This window comes from Salvelinus fontinalis, chromosome 32, assembly GCF_029448725.1.
Source record: "Salvelinus fontinalis isolate EN_2023a chromosome 32, ASM2944872v1, whole genome shotgun sequence".
Classification (NCBI taxonomy): Eukaryota; Metazoa; Chordata; class Actinopteri; order Salmoniformes; family Salmonidae; genus Salvelinus; species Salvelinus fontinalis.
The window spans coordinates 42,708,100-42,722,318 of NC_074696.1; the positions used below are offsets into that span (position 1 = coordinate 42,708,100).

Here is a 14,219-nt window from a genome sequence, read left to right on the forward strand (position 1 = left end):
ACAAACAAAGTAGCCGCTATCATGTAAAATTTTAATTGGCTGTAAAGTAATGAAACAGACAAATAATGGGATACTTTTCTGTAAATGCCTCCACATTTTGTTCTTTGTCATTATGTCCTCTATAGATTGTGTCAGTAGAGTTCATTCTTTCCATGAACGTCTCACCTGAATGAACATCCTCTTGAGCTCTGGGTCCATAAGTATCAAGCGTCTCAAAGATAGCAGTGTTGATCTAGGATCAGGTCTCTCCTGTCCATTTAATCTGATTAATTATTATCTAAAAGTGATCAGCACTCTTTCTCGGAGACACTTGATAAACACGGCCCCTGGACTATCAGTATCCAAGATGTTTCTTGGATAGGAAAAGTATGTTGTTTGGCATCTGTGTGACCACACAGTCTTCACACAGACGTTGGAATACTTTATGAGAGGGTGCAAAATTGTGTGGGCAATTTATTGATTCATAGGCTGCACAGGTCACAGAACAATGCAGGAGATGAATGGGGGCGGAACTTTTCCCTCACCTGTGCCAATCATAGCTCTCCTGACAACAGGCCTGACCTCTTGTTCAGTTTACAACCCTGGAACGAGCGTGTGAACTGCTTCTTGTGTTCGGACAGAGACCAGCCGTATGCTGTCTTTTGTGAACTACAAAATCATTCAAGGACTACCCCCCCCCCCACCCCCACCCCCATTCCCCATTCCCTGTTTGTTATTCGGATTCTGTATTACGTCATTTTACAATTGCAATCTCTATTGTTCATTCATTCTGTATATTCATTGTTTTAGCCTTGTTATTCCTCAATAAGTCGTATTTGTTTTGTAAAATATATTCCGTCTCCAATAATGCATGCCCTATTTTTAGAACTGAATTGACTTCAGAATTATAAATGAACCGCAGTTATTATTAATAACTATTTCACCGTTTCTTGCTGACTTTTAAGTAGTGCCCCATAAATCATTTCATAGTATTACGTGTACACACTCCCTTACTCCAAGGACTACTGTCTGTACCACTATTGTAGTTATGAATTCAACGCCATGCTCTCTTGTCCCCAGAGGGCACAGCGCTTCCTGTTGCTTGGGGGGCGCTAATTGCGCCATTGGCATTCCGTAAAGGGCAGCCGGAAGCTGAGGCAGCACCAGACGGAAATTGTTTAAATGAGCCTTTGTAATCATAATGCAACAGGGACCCTTGTGAACTCCTGTCGTCTGAGTTTAGGATTACGCCACTTCCATTCAGAATGTATTTCTCTCTTCCATCTCTACTCCTGCCCTTCAGGAATTAGGGTTGTTTAGCAAATATTCCATCTGGTTCGGGTCATTTCCTCTCTCTTAAATACTGATAAATAAGTAGTAACTTTTGACATGTACATTGAGTATACAAAATATTAAGAACACCTCTTTCCATGACAGACTGACCAGGTGGAAGCTATGATCCCTTATTGATGTCACTTGTTAAATCCACTTGAATCAGTGTAGATGAAGGGGGAGGAGAAAGGTTAAAGAAGGATTTTTAAGCCTTGAGACAATTGAGAAATGGACTGTATGTGTGCCATTCAGAGGGTGAATGGGCAAGACAAAATATTTAAGTGCTTTTGAAAGGGGTATTGTAGCATGTTTTTGTTTTTTTAGTAGTATGCTATGTTTTTTTCAACTGTCCAGTGATGTTTCACAAAAGTTCTGAACATTTCTATTCTCAGTTTTTACAGCTTGGACTAGCTTGGAAAGACAGTACCGTGCAGTATCGAAGAGCCCTCACTGCTGCTCGATCATCCTACTTTTCCAACTTAATTGAGGAAAATAAGAACAATCCTAAATGTATTTTTGATACTGTTGCAAAGCTAACTAAAAAGCAGCATTCCCCAAGAGAGGATGGCTTTCACTTCAGCAGTAATAAATTCATGAACTTCTTTGAGGAAAAGATCATGACCATTAGAAAGCAAATTACAGACTCCTCTTTAAATATGCGTATTCCTCCAGGGCTTAGCTGTCCTGGATCTGCACAGCTCTGCCAGGGCCGGGGATTGGGAGAGACACTTAAGTGTTTTAGTACTATATCTCTTGACACAATGATGAAAATAATCATGGCCTCTAAACCTTCAAGCTGCATACTGGACCTTATTCCAACTAAACTACTGAAAGAGCCACTTCCTGTGCTTGGCCTCCTATGTTGAACATAATAAACGGCTCTCTATCCACCGGATGTGTACCAAACTCACTAAAAGTGGCAGTAATATAGCCTCTTGAAAAAGCCAAACCTTGACCCAGAAGATATAAAAAACGAATCGGCCTATATCGAATCTTCCATTCCTCTCAAAAATTTTAGAAAAAGCTGTAGCACAGCAACTCACTGCCTTCCTGAAGACAAACAATGTATACGAAATGCTTCAGTCTGGTTTTAGACCCCATCATAGCACTGAGACTGCACTTGTGAAGGTGGTAAATTACCTTTTAATGGCGTCAGACCGAGGCTCTGCATCTGTCCTCGTGCTACTAGACCTTAATGCTGCCTTTGACACCATCGATCACCACATTCTTTTGGAGAGACTGGAAACCCAAATTGGCCTACACGGACAAGTTCTGGCCTGGTTTAGATCTTATCTGTCGGAAAGATATATATATATATTTTTTTTTTCACCTTTATTTAACCAGGTAGGCTAGTTGAGAACAAGTTCTCATTTGCAACTGCGACCTGGCCAAGATAAAGCATAGCAGTGTGAACAGACAACAACACATGGAGTAAACAATAAACAAGTCAATAACATGGTAGAAAAAAAAGAGAATCTATATACAATGTGTGCAAAAGGCATGAGGTAGGCAATAAATCGAGTAATTACAATTTAGCAGATTAACACTGGAGTGATATCAGTTTGTCTCTGAATGGTTTGTCCTCTGACAAATCAACTGTACATTTCGGTGTTCCTCAAGGTTCCGTTTTAGGACCACTGTTGTTTTCACTATATATTTTACCTCTTGGGGGTGTTATTCGAAAACATAATGTTAACTTTCACTGCTATGCGAATGACACACAGCTGTACATTTCAATGAAACATGGTGAAGCCCCAAAATTGCCCTCGCTAGAAGCCTGTGTTTCAGACATAAGGAAGTGGATGGCTGAAAACTTTCTACTTTTAAACTCGGACAAAACAGAGATGCTCAACTCTTCAGTGGGTCATATGATTGAGTATAGTCTGGCCCAGGAGTGTGAAGGTGAACGGAAAGGCTCTGGAGCAACGAACCGCCCTTGCTGTCTCTGCCTGGCCGGTTCCCCTCTCTCCACTGGGATTCTCTGCCTCTAACCCTATTACAGGGGTTGAGTCACTGGCTTACTGGTGCTCTTTCATGCCGTCCCTAGGAGGGGTGCGTCACTTGAGTGGGTTGAGTTACTGACGTGATCTTCCTGTCTGGGTTGGCGCCCCCCCTTGGTTTGTGCTGTGGTGGAGATCTTTGTGGGCTATACTCGGCCTTGTCTCAGGATTGTAAGTTGGTGGTTGAAGATATCCCTCTAGTGGTGCGGGGGCTGTGCTTTGTTAAAGTGGGTGGGGTTATATCCTTCCTGTTTGGCCCTGTCCGGGGGTATCATCGGATGGGGCCACAGTGTCTCCTGACCCCTCCTGTCTCAGCCTCCAGTATTTATGCTGCAGTAGTTTGTGTCGGGGGGCTAGGGTCAGTTGGTTATATCTGGAGTACTTCTCCTGTCTTATCCAGTGTCCTGTGTGAATTTAAGTATGCTCCCTCTAATTCTCTCCTTCTCTCTTTCTTTCTCTCTCTCGGAGAACCTGAGCCTTAGGATCATACGTCAGGACTACCGGGCATGATGACTCCTTGCTGTCCCCAGTCCACCTGGCCTTGCTGCTATTCCAGTTTCAACTGTTCTGCCTGCGGTTATGGAACCCCTACCTGTCCCAGACCTGCTGTTTTCAACTTTTAATGATCGGCTATGAAAAGCCAACTGACATTTATTCCTGATTACTATTAGACCATGCTTGTCACCTATGAACATTTTGAACATCTTGGCCATGTTCTGTTATTATCTCCACCCGGCACAGCCAGAAGAGGACTGGCCACCCCTCATAGCCTGGTTCCTCTCTAGGTTTCTTCCTAGGTTTTGGCCTTTCTAGGGAGTTTTTCCTAGCCACCGTGCTTCTACACCTGCATTGCTTGCTGTTTGGGGTTTTAGGCTGGGTTTCTGTACAGCACTTCGAGATATTAGCTGATGTACGAAGGGCTATATAAAATAAACTTGATTTGATAGATTGTAAATGAAAGAAAACAATTTTCTAAAAGTATTATTATATTATTGATCGATTTGACCGACTTCAAATCACTATTTGCAGAGTTAGTTCCAGGTAAATGATACAATTCTTCAGCCATTCCTGGAGCAGTGACAAAAAAACAGCTACATATGGACCAAAACAAAATATATAATGCGTCTCTCTTCACAGCAAAATCTGCAGAGCTTGGATACAGTTGAAGTCGGAAGATGATAAACACTTTAGGCAAATACATTTAAACTCAGTTTTTCACAATTCCTGACATTTAATCCCAGTAAAAAATCCCTGTTTTAGGTCAGTTAGGATCACCGCTTTATTTTAAGAATGTGAAATGTCAGAATAATAGTAGAGAGTGATTTATTTCAGCTTTTATTTCTTTCATCACATTCCCAGTGGGTCAGAAGTTTACATACACTCAATTAGAAGTATGTACACAAAATAAATAAAATAAAACACTAATAAACATATTGATTACAAAAGTATCCACACCCCTGAATCAATACATGTCAGAATCACCTTGACAGCATTTACAGCTGTGAGTCTTTCTGTGTAAGTCTCTAAGAGCTTTGCACACCTGGATTGTACAATATTTGCACATGATTCATTTTAGAATTCTTTAAGCTCTGTCATGTTGGTTGTTGATCATTGCTAAACAGACATTGTCAAGTCTTGTCATAGATTTTCAAGCTGATTTAAGTCAAAACTGTAACTAGGCAACTCAGGAACAATCAATGTCATCTTGGTGTATATTTGGCCTTGTGTTTTAGGTGATTTTCCAAGTGAAAGGTGAACTTGTCTCCCAGTGTCTGTTGGAAAGCATACAACCAGGTTTTCTTCTATTTTTTTGCCTGTGCTTAGCTCTATTCCGTTTCTTTCTATCCTAAAAAAACTCCATTGTCCTTGCCAATGACAAGCATACCCATAACATGATGCAGCCACCACCATGCTTGAAAATTTGAGTGTCGTGTTGGATTTGCCCCAAACATAACGCTTTGTATTCAGGACATAAAGTTAATTTCTTTGCCACATTTTTAACAGTTTTACTTTAGTGCCTTATTGCAAACAGGTTTGATGTTTTGGAATATTTTTTTAATCGTCTACAGGCTTCCTTTTCAATCTGTAATTTATGTTAGTATTGGTGAGTAATTACAATGTTTTTGATCTATCCTCAATTTTCTCCGATCACAGCTGTAGTATCTGGGATCTACATCTGTTTATATTAGTTACTATGCTGTTACTAAGCAGTGATGTATTACGACAGTGTTACGTTATTACACCTAATAGGAAATGCACATGCGCACTAGTGTGCCCGGGAACTGTAGAGCACGAGAGGTTTTGACTAAACGAAAACGAACTGTACTCCCGTCTCCTGCCTGGTCATTTCTCCACAACACAAATATTACAGTGGCGACGAGGGGATTAAACTTCTTTAACGGACATTGCTTGAAGGGAAGAATGTTGCGTGAGTAATGAAACTCAAAATAATTATGTAATTCGTCAGTTATTTTTTTATTTTCTTTCGCCAGTAAAAAAAAAAGGCTAAGCACTGCTAGCAGGTACAGTGTTCAGGAGCTGCCAAGTAGCATTACTATTGGAGTCCAGAATAGCGACACTGCCCTCTGGTGGTAAAAAAAAAAAAACTGTCATTGAACCCATTGAAATTTGGCGATCTCAGTGGAGAAATATTGTCAAGAAGAGAAAAAAAAGGAAGAAGGAACGTAACATTATTACAAATGAGTGCAGTGAACGAAGAAATTGCAGAAACTTCTGAAGTGAAGAATTAGATGAAAATTAAGGAATACAAGGAATAAGGAAACTGAACAATTAACTGTGAAAATGGCAACCATTGGTCGAGTACCAGAGTTTGAGGCTACAAAAGAGGATTTTGATTCCTATTTGGAGCGTTTTGAGCGTTGGCTGGCTGCAACTGAAATCAAAGATGAAAAGAAAGCAGACGTATTTCTCAGTGTTTTGGGTCCAACTGAGTATGGATTGCTGAAAGGTCTCATTGAACCAATAAAAGCAGTGGAGTTGAACTATGCAGAACTGACTGAAACTCTTTCAAGGCATTTCAAGACTAAGCCAATTCTCATTGCAGAACGTTTCAGATTTTACCAACGTCACCAGAGTCAAGGGGAAACCGTGGCTGACTACATCCTTGCTTTGAAAAGGCTGGCAAGTACATGTGAGTTTGCACTATTTCTTGATGATGCTCTTCGAGACAAGTTTGTATGTGGTCTCACAGGTGAAGCATATCACAGAAGGCTTCTATCAGAGAAGGACCTGACCTTTCGGAAAGCCTGTGATATTGCACTTGGACTCGAGCTTGCCCACAGGGATACTATTGAGCTATCGGGATATGCAGAACGTCAGAAAGGTGATCACAAGGTCAGTGATGCACGTGGTGAAAAAGGCTCACAAAAGTCACACTTTTCTCAGTCCCGTCCTCAAGGTTACACAAGAACAAAGCAGCCCACATCTCAAAGGTCTAAGCCAAGTTGCTACAGATGTGGGGGAGATAATCATCAGCACGGTGAATGTCGATTCCAAAATGTAAAGTGCCACAATTGTGGAAAGGTTGGACATTTACAGAAAGTGTGTAAAGCCTCAAAACGCACAGCAAGAGCGCACAAAGTGTCAGACGCAGCACAAGAAGAGGAAGGTACAAGTGAAACAGTATTGGAACTGTTCACAGTGTACACAGCTCAACAACAAAAAGATGGAATCTATCTCAACATGGAGTTAGCGGGAAAACCGGTAAAAATGCAGCTGGACACCAGAGCGTCTGTATCTCTGGTTCCAGAGAGACTCTACAAAGAAAAACTGAAAGAGTGCCCTCTTCAGCCAGCGTCCATCTGCCTTTCTTCATACACTGGTGACACTATTCCTGTGTTAGGGCAGATCCAGGTACCAGTCCGGTATGAGGGGAAGGAGTGGACACTACCGCTTGTCATTGTTAAAGGAGAAAAATCAGCCTTGCTAGGCAGAAACTGGCTACAAAAGATCAACTTGAACTGGGGAGAAATCTTCAGTCTGAGAAAGGATAAACCAGTGAGGCAGGCTACACTCACTAACATGCTGGAGAAGCACAAAGAACTTTTCAAAGATGGCTACGGCGAAATACAAGACTTCACAGCAAAAGTCAGAGTGCAAGAAGGAACCAAGCCTATCTTTCACAAACCACGTCCAGTTCCCTATGCTCTTAAGGAAGCAGTAGAGAAGGAACTGGACCGCCTACAGAAGAATAACATAATCACGAAAGTAGCGAGGAGCAACTGGGCCGCTCCGATTGTTGTAGTCCCAAAGAAAGACAAGACCGTCAGAATGTGCGGTGACTACAAGGTCACAGTAAACCGCTGCATACTACCAGAGGAATATCCACTACCAAACGCTGAAGATCTGTTTGCCACTCTAGCTGGTGGGAAGGTTTTCAGTAAGCTGGACCTGGCATTCGCTTATCAGCAACTGAAGCTGGATCCCGAGTCAGAACAGTATCTGACCATCAATACACACAAGGGGCTATTCAGATTCAATCGCTTAGCCTACGGAATCTCGACAGCTCCAGCGATATTCCAACACACAATGGATCAGATCTTGGACGGTATAGACAACGTTGTGTGCTTCATGGACGACATCCTCGTGTCAGCACCAACCATTGGAGAGCACCTTATATCTCAGAGCTGAGGTCATTTTTGGGGCTCCTGAACTGTTACGGAAAGTTTGTGGCAAACTTGTCCACATTGTTGCATCCGCTTCACCAACTGCTGCAGGCCGATACAAAGTGGAATTGGTCCCCACAATGCGAAGAAGCATTCAAGACTTGCAAACAGCGTCTGCTAAAGAGCAAGTGGCTTGCCCACTACAACACAGAGATGAAGCTGAGACTCGCGTGTGATGCATCTCCATACGGAGTAGGAGCCGTCATCTCACATGTTCTATCGTCAGGTGAAGAACACCCTATTGCATTTGCATCACGGACTCTGTCACCAAGTGAGAAAAATTATGCTCAAATTGAGAAGGAAGCCCTGAGCATAATATTCGGAGTGAATAAGTTTTACAAATACCTGTACGGAAGGAAGTTCCAACTGCTGACAGATCACAAGCCACTGTTGGCCATCCTTGGACCAAAATCAGCTAAACCAACCCTTGCTGCACTTCGAATGCAACGTTGGGCTCTGATATTGTTAGCCTACGACTACGAGATTGAGTACAGACGATCCAGTGATCACGCAAATGCAGATGCACTATCAAGACTACCATGCAATAGTGACTCCGACAGTGAAGATGATAGAGCAGTCTTCCAGATCTCTCTCATTGACGAACTGCCCATATCTGCTTCAGACATAGCAGAGGAAACAAGGAAAGATCCAGTGCTTTCCAAAGTCTTGGACTTAACATTAGGAGGTTGGCCAAACTTCGTAAATGACGATAACCTTCGTCCATTCATCGACAAGAAAGACCAGTTGTCCACTGATCAAGGATGTGTTCTGTGGGGATCAAGGGTGGTGGTACCTCACAAATTCCAGAGGAGACTACTATCTGACCTGCATGAGGGACATCCAGGGATCACTCGAATGAAAGCACTCGCTCGCAGTTATCTGTGGTGGCCTGGACTGGATCAGGACATTCAACAGCATGTAGGCCACTGCTCACCTTGTGAAGCTGTTTGCAACAAGACTGCTGCTGCACCTCTTCATCCATGGTCCTGGGCTGCTACACCTTGGGAACGCATCCATGTGGATTACGCCGAGATTGACAAGCAACATTTCCTTGTTGTCGTTGATGTCCATTCCAAGTGGATGGAAGTGTTCCCTACTCAACTGACCACAGCTGAGAAGACCATCAATCTTCTCAGACACCTGTTCGCATCCTTTGGACTAGTCAAGGAGCTCGTATCGGACAATGGCCCTCCTTTCACGTCAAACGATTTTGAAATGTTTCTCAAGAACAATGGAGTAAGGCACATCCTGTCACCACCTTACCATCCGGCATCAAATGGAGCAGCGGAGAGAGCCGTGCAAACCTTTAAGAAGGCCTGGACTAGACTCGAGGTTCAGTCTGTGCCCACCCAACAAAGGCTTCCCCGGTTCCTGTTTACTTACCGCAACACACCACACACAGTAACGGAATGTACACCAGCTGAACTGTTTCTGAGACGCCAACCACGTACCCGCCTGACATTGTTGAAACCAGACTTGTCAAGCACTGTGGCAAAGCACCAGCTACAGCAGAAGAAAGCTCATGACAGACACTCAAAGACTGTCAGAGAATTCAAAGAAGGAGAGAGGTTGATGGTACGTGATTTCAGACATTTCAAGAGCCTGTGGAACTCAGGTGTGATCTTGCAACGCAAAGGACCTTTGACTTACCAAGTCCAAATTGGTCATCGCCAGGTCAACGTTCATGTGGATCATCTGCTACGGTCCAACGCCCCAGCAGAGACACGCTGAGAGAACAATAACGACCCCCAGGACTATTCTCCTGACTGTGGACGTACGGGAGAGACGGAGCCTGACCTTCCACCCGAACCTGGCCCACTACCGGAAGCCCAGGAGGAGCGGAGATATCCTATTCGACAGCGAAGGGCACCTCAAAAGCTTGACCTGTGAGTTGAGCTGTTTAAGGTAACAGATAGTAAAACAAACAAACACTTTAATATGTCCTAGATAAAAGGAAAGAAAAACGACATTACCTGGGTTAGTTATTAGGACACAAACTCCATCTTCGGGGCAGAATAATCCCCTGGATTTGTGCTGGGCTCTGAAAAGTCTGCTTCAACCCAGTAGTTGAAAAATGTTAAGAATGCATTGTTCAGATATTGCATTAGTAGTTCCCTAACATATTTACCTTGTTCTCTGGGAGTTAGAAACTATGGGGGAGGAGTGTAGTGTCTGGGATCTACATCTGTTTATATTAGTTACTATGCTGTTACTAAGCAGTGATGTATTACGACAGTGTTACGTTACTACACCTAATAGGAAATGCACATGCGCACTAGTGTGCCCGGGAGAATTGTAGAGCACGAGGAGGTTTTGACTAAAGGAAAACTAACTGTACTCCCGTCTCCTGTCTGGTCATTTCTCCACAACACAAATATTACAACAGCCATTAAACTCTAATTGTATTAAAGACACAATTGACCCTTTTGTGAAATCCCTGAGCGGATCCTTTCATGTTTGGCAACTGAGTTAGGAAGCACACCTGTATCTTTGTAGTGACTGGGTGTATTGATACACCATCCAAAGAGTAATTAATAACTTCACATTGCTCAAAGGGATAGTCACTGTCTGCTTTTTATTTGTTTACCCATCTACCAATAGGTTCCCTTCTTTGCGAGGCATTGGAACATCTCCCTGGTCTTTGTGGTTGAATTGGTGTTTGAAATTCTGCGCTTGACTTTGACAAGCCACATAATGTCAAAGTGGAATTACGTTTTTCAAAATGTTTACAAATTCATTAAAGGTAATCAATTTTAAATTCAGACTAACACAATAAAATGGGGGAAATGTCAACAGGTGAGAATGTAGTGAACAGTAATATTTATCATATATGATATTATAAATGAGCTGGAAAATGTCAAGAACTTTGAAAGTTTCTTCAAGTGCAGTCGCAAAAACCATGAAGCGCCATGATGAAACGGGCTTTCATGAGAACCGCCACAGGAAAGGAAGACCCAGAGGTACCTCTGCTGCAGAGGATAAATTCATTAGAGTTAACTACACCTCAGATTGCAGCCCAAATAAATGCTTCACAGAGTTCAAGTAACAGACACATCTCAACAACTGTTCAGAGGAGATTGCGTGAATCGGGCCTTCGTGGTCGAATTTCTGCAAAGAAACCACTAATAAAGGACACCAATAATAAAAAAAAGAGACTTGCTTGGGCCAAGAAACACGAGCAATAGACATTAGACCAGTGGAAATCTGTCTTTTGGTTTGAGTCCAAATTTTAAATTTTTGGTACCAACCACACCTCCAGGCTGTGTAAGGGATATTTGACCAAGAAGAGTGATGAAATGCTGCATCAGATGACCTGGCCTCCGCAATCACCCGACCTCAACCGAATTGAGATGGTTTTGGGTGAGTTGTACCACAGAGTGAAGGAAAAGCAGCCAACAAGTGCTCAGCATATCTGGGAACTCCTTCAAGACTGTTGAAAAAGCATTCCAGGTGAAGCTGGTTGAGAGAATGCCAAGAGCGTGCTACATGATTCCATATGTGTTATTTCATAGTTTTGATGTCTTCACTATTATTCTACAATGCAGAAAATATAAAAAATAAAGAGAAACACTTGAATGAGTAGGTGTGTCCAAACTTTTGACTGGTACTGAAAACTGTAATGACTCCAAACAGCCTACCTGACCACTCGGAGGCGTCCGCATGTCAATAAAGCATACCGTTGCCTCATTTTGTATCATATTCCAATGGTAAAACTGGGGGATGACAGTTGAATGACAGTTCTTTGAAGAAGCCCTACTGTTGACCAATGACCGACGAAGGGGCGTAGACGTTGGCTTTGAACTTAGCTTGCCTCAAGAAAAAAATCACCTGTGCACGAACAGTCGCAAAAAAACATTGCCGAAGATCAAAAAACAAACAAACATCACAAAATGACCTCATAGTATATGCCCAAACTGTTTAGGATGGGAAGCACGCCTTAAGCCCTTCCCTTACTGGCTGAACTGTGAGTCGTGTAGTGGACAAGGCATAGCAATACAGGACTTCTAGTTGGGATACTATGACGAAAAAAGACCAAAACATTTGAGTTATTTTTGGAGGACTGAGCAAAAATACTATTGATGTGAAATGACTCATGTTCTCGATTTCTTTTACTCTTTCTCGGGAGAGAGAGGGTGTAACGGGACAAAGAAACTGTTCGATTAGATCACAGTCTAAAAGCAGATATGGCACTTCCTTGTGTAGTGTGGTTGGATATTAATGTTGTGTTCATGTTTTCAACACGGCAGGCTATTGCTGTGTGTGCTTTGTACTTTCTAGCAGGTGCCAAAACAAGGTTCTACTTCCTTTCACAGTCACTTATGAGACACTGTTACCTTTTTTTTGCCATGTTTTTCACAGTCCAGCTGTTCTCCTGTGGTACGGGTGTTCTTTCCTCTCCGATGTGCGTCATTCGGAAGTGAGTGCCGTCAGCGTCGACCACTCCTAAGCTTCTGCCGTCATTGATTTGCAGCATCTGTAATCATAGTGGACAGGCTCGCATTCAGGCCTCACACATGGGCTGGCACTAAAATAAAGGGAACGATTTATGTCATTGATGGCCATAGAGAGTACAGTTGATTGGGGTGAACAATTTGTCATCTCACACCATATTCATTATTTTATAAAAATATATTTTCCATATACTTTTGGTCTTGTACTGTAGTGTATATCATACCCTAGCATTTATTGTTGTTTGTCCCTCTTGACTCACAGTAGCAACATTTTACCCTCAAAATAGTCCAAATTAAGATAAATAAATACAACATTTGTAGAGTTCTTAGTCACGCAATTTACATATGTGTTTGGTGCAGTGTTTTCTCAAGTAAAAAGATTTGCATGAGAGCTAGTTGTGGACTGCAGACAGTATCAAATCGTCTGCGCTCAAGACTGATTTCTGAGAACATGTCTACAACTTGTCTACAAGCTGTCAAACTATCGTAAATCAAATCAAATGTTATTGGTCACATACACATGTTTAGCAGATGTTATTGCGGATGTAGCAAAATGCTTGTGTTTCTATCTCCAACAGTGCAATTCACAACAACACACACAATGCACACAAACCTAAGTAAACCTAAGTAAAATAATGGAATTAAGGAAAATATGAATATTAGGATGAGCAATGTCGTAGTGGCATAGTCTAAAATACAGTAAAATAGAATACAGTATATACATATGAGATGAGTAAAGCAAAAATATGTAAACATTATTAAAGTGACTAGTGTTCCAATATTAAAGTGGCCAGTGATTTCAAGTCTATGTATATTAGGGCAGCATCCTCTAAGGTACAAGGTTACGTAACCGGGTGGAACCGCGTAGTGATGGCTATTTAACAGTCTGATGGCCTTGAGAGAGAGAAGCTGTTTTTCAGTCTCTCGGTCCCAGCTTTGATGCACCTGTACTGACCTCGCCTTCTGGATGATAGCGGGGTGAACAGACAGTGGCTCGGGCGGTTGTTGTCCTTGATGATATTTTTGGCCTTCCTGTGACATTGGGTGCTGTAGCCGTCCTGGAGGGCAGTGAGTTTGACCCCGATGATGCGTTGGGCAGAACGCACCACCCTCTGGAGAGCCCTGCGGTTGCGGGCGGTGCAGTTGCCAGTGTTTATCAGTGCCCAAAATCACCAGCTATTTCCATTGTCAATAAGGCTAGCTAGTAGCTAGCAGGCACATTGAGTAGGCAGGCCACGTTAGCTAAATCAGCGTCTTGTTTTTTACAACTTTCTCACTACCTATTACCAGTGTGCGCGTCTGTCTGACAGTCTCTCATAACAAATCATGTTACATAACAGGTCGCGGTAGAACACGAAGGTCTCGCAAATGGGTTTTGAACTTTGGAATATCGACACTTGTGGCACTTGGGATGCAAGTGTGCATCATCTCAATTCTGGTTTTGGCTAATGTCGATGCAACGTAGGCCATTTTTACAACCAGATGCATCGTCTTTTTGGTTCAACTGCTCTTTAATCTTTATTTGTATCCCTATTAGCTGGCGCCATGATGATAGCTATCCTTCCTGGTATGCATGATTGCACAGAATTTGCTAATTTCAATATCATTGCACCTGTTGACTCAGATGACTGCGTAGTGCTCAGCTGTCCGATGGGACTTATTCCCATTACAGCGCTCAGTGCTGTGATGACGCATTCAGGTGACACACAGCTGGTAACTCTAGATTGGGGATGAATCAGGACTTTCTTTATGTCAATACTGAAGTAAACTTT

The 14,219-nt window shown here is 42.5% G+C and overlaps 2 protein-coding genes across 2 annotated transcripts; both read left to right on the top strand.

Moving 5' to 3' along the window:
• Nucleotides 1–737: 737 nt before the first annotated feature.
• LOC129831389 (uncharacterized protein K02A2.6-like) lies at nucleotides 738–10,333 on the top strand. Its single transcript, XM_055894750.1, has one exon. It carries the CDS (start codon nucleotides 6,114–6,116, stop codon nucleotides 7,959–7,961), a length of 1,848 nt encoding a protein of 615 aa, XP_055750725.1. The 5' UTR covers nucleotides 738–6,113; the 3' UTR covers nucleotides 7,962–10,333.
• Nucleotides 8,150–10,333, top strand: LOC129831391 (uncharacterized protein K02A2.6-like). The gene has a single exon (XM_055894751.1). The coding sequence runs from the start codon at nucleotides 8,150–8,152 to the stop codon at nucleotides 9,725–9,727; it is 1,578 nt and encodes a 525-aa protein (XP_055750726.1). The 3' UTR covers nucleotides 9,728–10,333.
• Nucleotides 10,334–14,219: the final 3,886 nt, after the last annotated feature.

Excerpts from the sequence above, each read along its gene's own strand:
- LOC129831389 (XM_055894750.1), top strand. The coding sequence starts at position 6,114 with ATGGCAACCATTGGTCGAGTACCAGAGTTTGAGGCTACAAAAGAGGAT.
- LOC129831391 (XM_055894751.1), top strand. The coding sequence starts at position 8,150 with ATGAAGCTGAGACTCGCGTGTGATGCATCTCCATACGGAGTAGGAGCC.